At 43.9% G+C, this 12,113-nt stretch overlaps 1 protein-coding gene across 3 annotated transcripts in view; it reads left to right on the top strand.

Moving 5' to 3' along the window:
* Positions 1-12,113, top strand: part of SLC66A2 (solute carrier family 66 member 2) — a 68,557-nt gene that overhangs the window by 33,215 nt on the left and 23,229 nt on the right. For all 3 annotated transcript variants that reach the window (XM_075142860.1, XM_075142861.1, XM_075142859.1), the window contains one exon: positions 11,820-12,036. In XM_075142860.1, the coding sequence (XP_074998961.1) occupies positions 11,820-12,036 (217 nt within the window). The remainder of the gene's footprint in view (positions 1-11,819; positions 12,037-12,113) is intronic.

Below are 12,113 nucleotides of genomic sequence, written 5' to 3'. Positions count from 1 at the left end.
GGAGTAGATTGTGCAGTCATTTTGAGATATTAGCATCTTTGTAATGCAGTTCAGATAATTAAAGAAAACATGTCTGACATTTTCGTGTGTGTAGCAGGGACTGGGCAGAGGAGAGAGGCAAGTGAAAAAAAGAGCAGAAAGCTTCCTGCAATTTCCTACATGCTTGTGATGATTTTGAAGCGTTAAACTATTGATACTAAAATGGGTCATTCTGAAGTTAACAGAGGCAATTGCCAAGAGATGTTTAGCAGGCCAGATGACATTATTTTAGCAAAGGAGGCAGCTGCACAATGCATTATTCTGTTTGGATGCTAAATTAGTAGGGCCAGTTTGGGGCCTAGAATTTGTCTTGGCTGGTAGTGGGTTACCTAGGAAACAGGGATTAAACTTCCCCCAAAAAAATCGTAAATAAGGAGAGGAGTTTATATTTTTAGGAAGGGAGTTTAGCTTTGTGTTGTATACATACTTACACATGCATATATGTGTGCCTGATTTCAGTATCTAAAAAAAAAAAATTATCACATAAATGCTTTCTTTTTGTGGCGTCTTCACAATAGATGAGATAGGGTCTCAGGTACGTCAAGCTCAGAGAAGGCTGAAAAAGAGATCATGTATCTTTAGGCAAGTTACTGGCTATTCAGCATTTTCCCCAGAGATCTGCAGTTCAAAAAGGGGGGTGACCGAGCTTCTGAGAGTAACTTGCTGTGTTATACATGCAACCTGGCATTGTAATCCCTGGCATGGTGGTATCTGAGGCAACCTGCATCTGGGCTAATGCACAGCTTGGTTTTGTAATATTTAGAAGAACTTTAATTGCAGTCTTTGAATGAGGAGGAGTATGATAAGTGCATATTTTTTCTAATATTATAGTAGTCTTGATATCTTCTGAGACTTAAACTTCAAAGAATAAGTTTCAGTACTACTCAAAATAAATTAAACTGTTTTCATAGAGAGTTTATAACTCCAACTACAAGAATTTGGAGCCAAGGCTGCCTGCTCTGCAGTGCTTAACTTACTCCATTTTAGTCTTTTGTCTGGAGGCCTTTGTGTACTGCCTGGTAGGGCTGTGGGTGATAGCTTAGATAAACCATGCTGAGGATGGTGTAAAATATTGTTAAAACGATTGTAAAAATAGTAACTTGGTACTACACATTCTTCTTGCTATGACACTCTCATCATCCCTGCTTAGCTTGCTGTCAGAAAAAGAAGTCTCTTTCTATAGTTAGCATAGGAAGGCGTATCTAGCCAAAAGAAGAGTGAGCTTGGCTCTAATCTGCCGCCTCCATTAGTGCAGTTGGGAGCAAAAGCGTTACTTCAGAGCTGTGCTTGCAGGTGAGGGGTTGGGGGATTTACTTCTCTGGTTCGACTTGCTTTGGGATTTTTGACGCGCTTGGCATAGGAGGTGAGCAGAATCAGGAGTGTTTGTAGTGAAAGCATTGGCTGCCCCGAGTAATCAAAAGTCTGCTGTGGCACTCCTGGGCTTCCCATTTCACTTCCGTGCTGCGCCTTGAGAGAAGGACTTCCTCCTGAAGTCCATGCTCTCTCTGTCTCACGTGGTTTCTGAAGCTGTTTATGCTGCTTTCACTCCACCTTTCAAATACATAGCTTATTTTCCATAGCACTAATGCCTTTGGGCCACAGCTACCTCATTCCAGTGGCTTTCCTAGCCCCATGATCTGCCTAGTTATTAGGCTGTTCTCCTTTGTCAATCCCCTTGTAAGTCAGCTAATAGCTGCTTTTGCCAGCTGTTGAGACAATCTCATGGAGATAGTGATGAAGAATGGTCAATACATTGGAATAGAAAGAGGAGAGACTGAACAGGCAAAAGTAGCAGTAACACAGTAGATAATTTCAGTAGTGATGTTACTGAGGAGGCCAATCTTCACAGAGGAAATACAGTCCTATAACTACATTGATTCAGATATATCTAGGCTTAAGTTAAGTGCCTTGCCCTAGTAGCAATATTAGTATGTATCTGTGTTGGTGGTTGTCTATCTTTGTTCTTCTCCTAAGAACTTCTTTGGACTCGATGATCTTAGAGATCTTTTCCAATCTTAATGATTCTATGATTCTAATCTTGCTGGCCTGCTCTAGGAGCACAGACTTCTGTTTTCTCTCAGCTGGACTTGGGAAGAAAACAGAGTTTGGATGGCATATGTTGCACAGGGTAGGGGGTTGCAAGTGTAACCCCTGCAAGATTGCCTTGAAAGTGTCTGCCATCTGGAGAAATCCAAGAAATGTCCTTACTTTGGAAGAGACGAGCCTAGAGTACACTTCTGCAGGCTTTTTTGGGGAGGAGCGGGGAAGGACTTTGCTTTTGGCTCATCCAAAATTGGTTACACTCGTTCTGCAGTAATGTGCAGAGATAGCTGGGCTGAGCTATACTGTTCGATGTGGATTTCCCAGCTCAGCTGGCATTCACCAGCAGTCTCTGAGCCCAACAGTTGGGGCCTTGTTCACAGATACCATATTTGCTAAAAATTCCTCTGTATTAGAACAAAAAACCTTTGTCCCCACCTGCTTGCTTTTATAATTTTGCTTTCTTCTTAATGCTTATAACCTTACCAGTTGTACTGTGAGGACCCCATGCAATGCTTGGGGAAGGGTGGCTGGAAAGCTGCCCAGAGGAAAAGGACCTGGGGGTGCTGGATGACAGCCGGCTGAACATGAGCCAGCTGTGTGCCCAGGTGGCCAAGAAGGCCAATGGCATCCTGGCCTGGATCAGAAATAGTGTGGCCAGCAGGGCTAGGGAAGTGATCGTGCCCGTGTACTCGGCACTGGTGAGGCCGGACCTCGAATAGTGTGTTCAGTTTTGGGCCCCTCACTACAAGAAGGACATGGAGGTGCTGGAGCGTGTCCAGAGAAGGGCAAGGAAGCTGGTGAAGGGCCTGGAGCACAAGTCTTATGAGGAGCGGCTGAGGGAACTGGGGTTGTTTAGCCTGGAGAAGAGGAGGCTGAGGAGAGACCTTAAGGCGCTCTACAACTACCTGAAAGGAGGTTGAAGCAAGGTGGATGTCGATCCCTTCTCCCAAGTAACTAGCAATAGGATGAGACGAAATGGCCTCAAGTTGTGCCAAGGGAGGTTTAGATTGGATATTAGGAAAAATTTCTTCTCAGAAAGGGTTGTCAAGCCTTGGAACAGGCTGCCCAGGGAAGTGGTTGAGTCACCATCCCTGGAGGTATTTAAAAGACATGTAGATGTGGCGCTTAGGGACATGGTTTAGTGGTGGACTTGGCAGTGTTAGGTTAACAGTTGGACTCGATGATCTTAAAGGTCTTTTCCAACCTAAACAATTCTATGATTCTATATAAACACACACACAAATTAAAATTTTGATGGGCTAGTAACAGTGCAGCGCAAGTGATGTAAACAATTCTGCATCCTTTCGTAAGACAATGGAAAATGTCAAGGATGAGTTAAAGGTCAGCCTAATTTTGTGGGTTTATATAACTGCATTTTTCTCTAAAATGTTTTTTTCTCTTTGCTGTGAGACGCCCATAAACTAAAGCTGTGTACAAAGGAAATTACACTGAGGATAGCACAGCAAACGCTGTCAGCTGCACAGGAGGTGCCCAGGGTATGAATATTTTGGTTTAGGTTTTCATTCTTACTTGTCCTGTGTGTTGTTAGCAGCAGGAGTAAAACTTTCAGGCTAAGTATAACTTTTTAATTGCTGTTCTTTAAGGTTCTTCTTTAAGGAGAAGAGACCAACAGCCACCTCACTACAACCTCCTTCCAGGTAGTTGTAGAGCAGGATAAGGTCTCCCCTCAGCCTCCTCGTCTCCAAACTAAACAGTCCCAGTTCCCTCAGCCACTCCTCACAAGACTTGTGCTCCAGGCCCTTCACCAGCTTCCTTGCCCTTCTCTGGACACGCTCCAGCACCTCCATGTCCTTCTTGTAGTGAGGGGCCAAAACTGAACACAGGATTCGAGGTGTGGCCTCACCAGTGCCCGAGTACAGGGGCACGATCACTTCCCTAGCCCTGCTGGCCACACTATTTCTGATCCAGGCCAGGATGCCGTTGGCCTTCTTGGCCACCTGGGCACACTGCCGGCTCATGTTCAGCCGGCTGTCAACCAGCACCCCCAGGTCCTTTTCCTCTGGGCAGCTTTCCAGCTTTCCCCAAGCCTGTAGCGTTGCCTGGGGTTGTTGTGGCCGAAGTGCAGGACCCGGCACTTGGCCTTGTTGAACCTCATACAGTTGGCCTCAGCCCATCGATCCAGCCTGTCCAGGTCCCTCTGCAGAGCCTTCCTACCCTCCAGCAGAGCAACACTTCCACCTAACTTGGTGTCATCTGCAAATTTACTGAGGGAGCACTCGATCCCTCATCCAGGTCATTGATAAAGAGATTAAACAGGACTGGCCCCAAAACTGAGCCCTGGGGAACACCGCTCGTGACCGGCCGCCAACTTTGATTTAACTCCGTTCACCACAACTCTCTGGGCTCGGCCGTCCAGCCAGTTTTTTACCCAGCGAAGAGTGCACCTGTCTAGGCCGTGAGCTGCCAGCTTCTCTAGGAGAATGCTGTGGGAGACAGCGTCAAAGGCTTTGCTGAAGTCCAGGTGGACCACATCCACAGCCTTTCCCTCATCCACTAGGCGGGTCACCTGGTCATAGAAAGAGATCAAGTTGGTCAAGCAGGACCTGCCTTCCATGAACCTGCGCTGTGTGGGCCTGATCCCCTGGTTGTCCCACACATGCCTTGTGAGCGCCCTCAAGACGAAGCGCTCCATAATCTTCCCTGGCACCAAGGTCAGGCTGACAGGCCTGTAGTTCCCCGGGTCCTCCTTCCGGCCCTTGTAGATGGGCATCACATTGGCAATCCTACAGTTGTCCAGGACCTCCCCTGTTAACCAGGACTGCTGAGGTACTGCGGTGACAGAGCTGTGGAGATACTTAAAAGTACACAGAGATGCAGAAATTCCTAGGTGACAGGCCTGAAGGAATGGAGACGGAGAACGGTCATATTAGCATCTTATAGAGACTATGCAAGATGGTGGATTCCTTTTTTTTTTTTCAAAAGGAGAGAGGTTTGGATCAGAGACAGAAGTTTTTGGTGCTAAGGTCTCATTTCTTCTGTTTTGTACCATGAGTGAAACATAACAAGTGCCTTTTCAGTCCCAGTGAGTGTAAAAGAAATGCTGCCTTCAGACAGCATTTTGCAGGTTTCTATAATTTCTTAAAAAAGGAAGAAAGAAAATCTAAATGTATCAGTTCTCACTGTTGGTCTCTAATGCTTCTTCCTTCCTTCTTTCTGGAAGGAAAGAAGAAAGTGCCTAGCTGGATATGTAGTTGATGAGAGCAAGAGAAGAAGTTATGGATTGCCCAATAACAGTCATGCAGAGCCTTCCTGCTCTTGTCACCCCAGTTATTTCCTTGGTGCCCTGTGGGGTACGCAGGAATTTCAGAACAGAGGATCAGAGAAACCCACCTGCTGGCTGGGAGCTGCTCAGAATGAGCAAGGTGGGGAGTGCTAGCCAGCATGCTTCTCTGTAATCCTATGCTGTCTTGAGATGACACATCTGAAATGAGAATTGCCAGGGAGACAGATAACGCCTGAGGCAAATGCCTGAGGATTTGCCGCAGCTGGAGGATTGCAAATGTAAAAGTCTCTTTTTCAGAATCCACTGCCCAGGCCCTACCTCCTGCAGCAGGTGCCTCTCAACTCCTCTTCAGAGGATGTGGCAAAATTTATTTATTTTAAGATACTGCTGAGTGCAGTGCCTGTGTGAAGCTTAGAGCACTCACTCAAGATGTGAGAGGTCTGAGTTCATTTGTCAGCGTGGGGATACAAGTCTGTGTCTTCCAGCTGTCCAAAGAGTTGCCCTTGTTGCCAGGCTGGGATGAGGAGGGGCATTGTATTTGCCTGCTGCTCGGAGCTGAACCCTTTTTACAGAGACACCACAAGCTGCTTGAGACAAGCAAAAGACCAAGTGAGGGGGAGCCTGCCACACCGTAGCCCAGTGGTTAAGACCCACAGGCAGGGAGAGAGTTGTAGGTTCCAGCTCCTGCATCCTCGAACTGCGTGTACATTTTACAGTAAACAGACCTTGGATAATAACCTGAAATAATTCCCAGCCATGACTGCATTTTGTAACTTCCAAGTTGGCTGAATTACCAGGCTCTTTCACAGCATCTAAGCCCTCAGGTTTTGGATTCCAGTGTTGTTAAGGGAGGCGTTGGACATCTGACTGCTCGGGCTGGACTCCTTTGATTGTGTGCAGAAGTAGGCTGTGACAGGAACAGTCAGGTCAGGTCGGCAGGCACTGTGGTCCAGAGTTAGATGATGGAAATTGGAGGTTCTTTGAACAGCAGTCTCCCAAAGCACAAGACTTGGCTGTAACCTGGAGGGAGAAGGATTAACTACCCAGGCATCTGCTTAGAAAAGCACTCAGGAGTAGAAAACTGTACAGCATGGTCTTAGAATGATTAGTGGGCAGTGTTTCTCATATAGGAGGTCAAGGGTTTGATTATGGGAGGCAGTTTAGGTGAATGGCTATGAATTGATGGTGTTTATAGGGAGTGGGAGGGAGCACGGTAAAATAAAACCAGTAGCCTTCATAAGAAAGAAGGAGTTCATTTCTTTGGTGAAGCTATACAAAGGGCTCAAATGGAAACTCTCCCACCTCACAAAGACAGGGAACGTAAATTGCAAGCTCTTCATTGATCTCAATTGCAAGAAGGAACCAAACAAACAGTGGGAACTGGGTCAGATGACTAAAGACAAGTGTAAGTGAACGTAGCGCAAGGATGTAGGTACAGAATTAGAAAGGTCAAGGCACAAAATGAGATGCAACTAGCAAGAGAAATTGAGAGCTACAGTAAATAATTTTTAGGATGTCAAAGTCTTTGCTTCACTTTCCCAAAAGGAACTAACATGGTAGCTGACTTGGTATAAAGTGCATCTTGACTAAAAATAATGTAAGTGTTTGGGCCTCTGTGTCATCCTTAAGTGAAAGTTGATACTGTGGACTCTTCTTTGTGTCACTTGGCATCTATCCCACACCAGAATCTTGGATTTTCTACTTGCATTTTGGCCTGACTAGTGCTAACCATGGTTATTTGCAATGCTGTCTCTGCCTGCTTTACATTTTTCATATCTGACATGCAATGTGCTTCCCAGAGGAGGTCTTTTAATCTCATCTTTCTTCACCCTCAAGCTGCGTAGACTTTTCTCCAGTCAGTGCACAAAGAACCTACTGAGCTGCTCCTTCCCCCAGCATCAATAGGATTTTCCAACATAAATCTCTCATCTATCAATGGATTAACATGTTTAAAATGCAACTCACTGAGTGGATTAAAGAGCTTAGGCATGGGTAATAAGATATAGTACCTTTCACTGCAATAATGCCAGTTCAGATCAATCCAGGATGTTAGTGACTGGGAGTTACTATTTGAACCGCATCAACTGAGTATGGTTACAAACTCGTGTCATGAATTTCTCTCTGGGCAGGATGGGGAGCTAGTGAATGGAGTGAGCTGCGCAAGCAGTGCCTTCCCATTTCAGGGAATAGAAAGATTGGACAGATTTTAAGATGTTTGATAGAAATAAATTATAGTGCAGTGGGATTTCTTGTTTTGTCCTTTCAAAGAAAAGGGGAATGGGGGGCAAAAAATCCCAATCTCGTCTTTCTAGTCATAATTTTCTTCAAATGCGAATAATGTTTGCAATAATATTTTTAACTTTGTTCAATTCTGCACCTCAGATGACATGGCCCAGGGCACTGATTGGTGTCCTCTGGCTATCTTCTTGGGACAGTTCTGGCTCCATCTGCCTCTCCCCTCTGCTGCAGGTTGCTCAGTATGGAGGGGGACAGGACTGGTCTGCACACACATGTGGATTTTGTTCTGGTTTTAAAATTCCTTTTTTTTTTTTTCTTTTTGAAGGGACAGTTCCCTTCTGTTTTTAAGCACTGAAAAGCCTTTTTTGCATATATGTGTCACAGTACTCAGCACAACCAACTTTTTCTTCTTTGTATGTATATAGCTCCTATTACAGAACTAATCTGTTTGGACTCTCTTGAGAAGGGAGCCACTTGGAAAAATGAGTCACAGTTTATTTCCAAACCTTGAAGTGATGAGTATGTGATTTTTTTCCCCTATGAATTTTTGAAACCATTTGTCAGAGAAGATAAGCTTCGCCTTGGTTAAAAAGAAGCAATCATGTGGCAAAACAGCTTAGCAGTTCAAGTAAGGGCCAGAGAATCTGCAACTCATGTGAAAGGTCAGGTATGCCATTCTCCAAGTTGTTTTGTTTTTTTTTTAGTTCAATCATTCTTTTACTTCTTTCTGGAAGTAGTTGGTAATGCGGAGTTTGGTGATATGTAGTGTCCTGAAATAGACTTCTGCATTTTGAAAATGCATCTGTTAAGTAGAGCAATTAGTGATTATGTATTGGGTTGTTTTTAAGATAATTCAGATGTTTTTCTGTAAGGCTATTACCAAGGTTATAATTGTTCCTATCTCATTTGGTCTTTCTTTCTTTCAGGAAAACATTACCAAGCAAAATTCATAGCAGAAACTAGAACTTGCTCATAACCTAGTTTAGTAAAATGGAGACTATATGGCATCATGTTAGTTTTGAGCAAAAGAGAATCTCAGTCTCTTTACTGTGCTAGTAATAAACTCTCCTGCTTCAGCTGAAGTCCTGTTTCACATGATAGTGTTCTCATCTGTGTATGTTATTGTAATAGAAATAATACTTAAGATATTCAGACAAAAGATGTTGAGTAAATTATCATCATTACCGGATTTCTTGGCTGCCTAATACTAGGTTCAGGGTTGTTAGTACTTATGTGAATAGAAGTGGACTTCAGTGCAGCAGTACTGAATACGAACATGAACAGCTGGCGCAGCAGGAGGTAATTGTGTGTTTAAGTATTTGCATGGGTCCATGGATTTTGTAACTGGCCTCACAGTAGCTGTGTGAACGTTGACTTTTTTTGTTCCATGAACTTCCGAAACTTCCACATCCCCATGTAGATTTAGTTCTTTCATTTCCATTATGGAAATGAATGTGGGGAAGTAAGGATTTGGTGTACAGGGATGGGTAATTTAAAAAGGAACCTTGAGCACGTGGAGAACGCAGGAGGAGAAACACAGTGTATGCAGGGCAGCCCTGACAGCTGGTGGGAGGGTTTAATGAGTGGGGGGCCAAGGGTCCTGCATGCCCAAGGCAGCACGGCAACCAGATCCAGACTAACGCTGTTGGGTCCAGGATTCGACGTGTAATGACTATATAGCTATCTTGAGAGCCAAGAGGGTCTCTTCTAGGGCTGGAACTGCCTGGAGGAGTGTGCTTCATGTGTTCTTGCCCATGGCTGCCACCAGTTGCTAGTTTGCATGTATTGGTCTGAGACAATATCTGTTGAACACTGTATCAAAGTTGAATGATCCCTGCTGGAAAGTAAATGCGAGTTTTCCACCCAGCATGTTTGAATGTGAGAGCTCTGAATTAAAATGAAACACTTGCCTTTTTAATGATTGAAAGCCAGTGCTTTAGGTGTCTGTGAAGAAACTAAAGACTGTGTGAGAACATTTCAGAATCAAGGTTTAAAGAAATAATCTGGTAAAAGTATCAGTATGTCTTACTCAAAAGCCATCAGTAGCTCTCCTTTTCCAGAATGGAGGTTGCTTTTTTAAATGGCCTGTAACCTCACCAACTTTTATCTTTCTCTTCATCCTCTTTTCTTCTGCTGTTCATTATTCTGTCCCCATTGTAAGCCCAAATGCCTCTGTCCCACAGAGCATCTCTTGCTAATATAACAGTTGCGTAGTGTCAGATTTGTTGTGTTGGGTCAGGTCATTTTCTTGGTATTGCTCATGAAGCTAGCAAAATTAGTGTGAATTTACTCTGTTATGCCTCTTGCTATTTTATGTTATGCAGATGTAGGTCAAGCAAAGTGAAAGGAATGGGAGTTTTAGGTGTGTCTCATTTCTTCTGCTTTGTCAGAGGTTCTCATTGACTCTGCTCCTCTCCAGAAAATGCAATAGAGATAAATTAAAATGGATAATGTTTTTCCTGCCGTTGTGGTTGTGGTTGTGGTTGTCTTGTGCCTTCTTTTTTCTGCTTCGTTCTGTTCTGTTCTTCCTTCATCTCCACAAAGGAAAGCCTTCACAAAGCTCCAGAAATACATGATGCTCACATGCTGTGTGGGCCGAGCCAGCCCACACAGCATGTAAGCATATTTAGTCTTGTGTCCCTGAATTCTGAGGCTGAGGAGCCACTGCCATAAAATACTGAAGGTCAACGTTACATTGACAGTGGCTTTGCCACAGATTATTTAATTCAGTTCTGGGTGATGGCTGACAATGCCACAGGTTGGGTATGGCTCCTGGCCAGTTTTGCCTTCCTCTTTGTGTGGTAAAGTGAAATGATTCAGCTGGATGCAATCAGTAGTGGTCTTGAGGCATGGGTTTGCCAAGTATTAAAAAGGGGGAACTGGTTAATAAAGAGTGAGGGCTAGACTGATGATGATATGAAAGTATGAAAAGATGCAGAAAATGAAACTGTTATTTGGCATGTATATGTATCCTTAGGCAGCTAAGTGCCTGTACAGATTTATTCCCATTTCATTGGATTTTTTGTTAATGTTAGTCAGCGAAGGTCAATGTCTTTCTCGCCTGAGTTAAGTAGGACCTTTTTGTGGCATTCTGTACTTCTGCTGAGGAGGCAGTGTCAGAAATCTTCTAGTGATGTGCCGGTGTGTTGCACGTATTTGAGCTGTTAGAATGATGGTTCATCGTCTTGATAATTAACAGAATCCAGTTGGTCTGAGGTAGGTATTTTTAACTTCAAGTGCTTTTAAGAAAGGAAGACATGAACAGCACCTGCTAATGAACAGTTATTTCAGAGTTCTTATAATTCAAAATTACGTTGTTATTTTGCTATATAGTCAATGGTAATGGGGTTGTATATTTTATTATTCATCAACAAGATAGCTACATATCTTCCAGTGGTATGCTGTTAGTGTGCCGAGCAAATGGCATGGTTGGTTGGTTCTTTCTCTCATTCCCTTAAGAGAGGATACTGTGTTTTGTGGTATAGCGTTTTGTTCTGACAGAGGTAGAAACGGGTGTGGACCCTGCACTCACTGGTACTGGCAAAGGCAAGGGCGAAGCGCGTTTTGCTCTTGGAGTGAAAAGTGGTGACGTCTGTGGGAGGTGGTGTTCCAGGGGGGATTCTTGTCACAGTCTTCCATCTATCTCAGTAAAGCTGTACCAGCTGCACACGGCAGCTTGCCCTTCACTGCAGGCAGCTGCACTGTGCCAGGGAGCAGAGCTGTGGACTTTAGGTGACCTTCTAAGCAGCTTGGAGTGAGGCAGTTTGAAGGTAGAGGTAATGACCTACGAGAGAGAGCACTTGCATTGATGCATTTGGGGCCTGTACTTAGTATTGTGAAGTTTTTTGTGAAACACTTCCTATGCCAACTCGAGTCGTATCCAGAGTTCTTCATGTCTGATACCTGAAGGTCAATGCTTTCTTTTTAAAAGTCATCTTTGTAAATATTTTGCAAATCTTTGTTTTATTGTTTTTTTATTGAACACCCCCACCAAAAACCTTTTTCCAAATCAAGACTCCCATTTTTATTTTTCTTGTTCGTTTTGAGTTTGGTGGGGTTTTTTGGGGTTTTTGTTTGTTTGTTTGTTTTTTTTTTTTTTTTTTTTAAATCCCTTCCCTCGTTTTCTACCTTCCCCTACCCTCAAAGACTGACAGTGGCTCCCTCACGCTTCACAGTTCTCAATTCCACCCTGATTAACTTTGAGTCCGATTGGGAAAACATATTTTATTCTTCTTCCATTCCTATTCTGTTGCAGATTTTGACTTGAACTATTTTTGGCATTGGAGCAAGTTTGCAGACTACGTGCAGTGTGTCCTGACCTTCACTGGTGTGACCGGTTACATCACTTACCTCTGGCTTGACTCATCTCTCTTTGTGGAAACACTGGGCTTCCTTGCAGTGTTCACCGAGGCTATGTTAGGCGTTCCCCAGCTCTACCGTAACTACCAGAATAGGTCTACAGAAGGAATGAGGTATGGTGTGTCTTACGTAAAACAAGTAAGTGTGTGTGTGTGCGTGTAGGTAAATCTTTGTGTAGCGTGGGAATACT

The sequence above is a fragment of the Calonectris borealis genome, chromosome 2 (genome assembly GCF_964195595.1).
Source record: "Calonectris borealis chromosome 2, bCalBor7.hap1.2, whole genome shotgun sequence".
In the NCBI taxonomy this organism is placed as follows: Eukaryota; Metazoa; Chordata; class Aves; order Procellariiformes; family Procellariidae; genus Calonectris; species Calonectris borealis.
The sequence above is the reverse complement of the archived record's forward strand: the minus strand, read 5'-3'. Positions and strand labels throughout refer to the sequence as shown.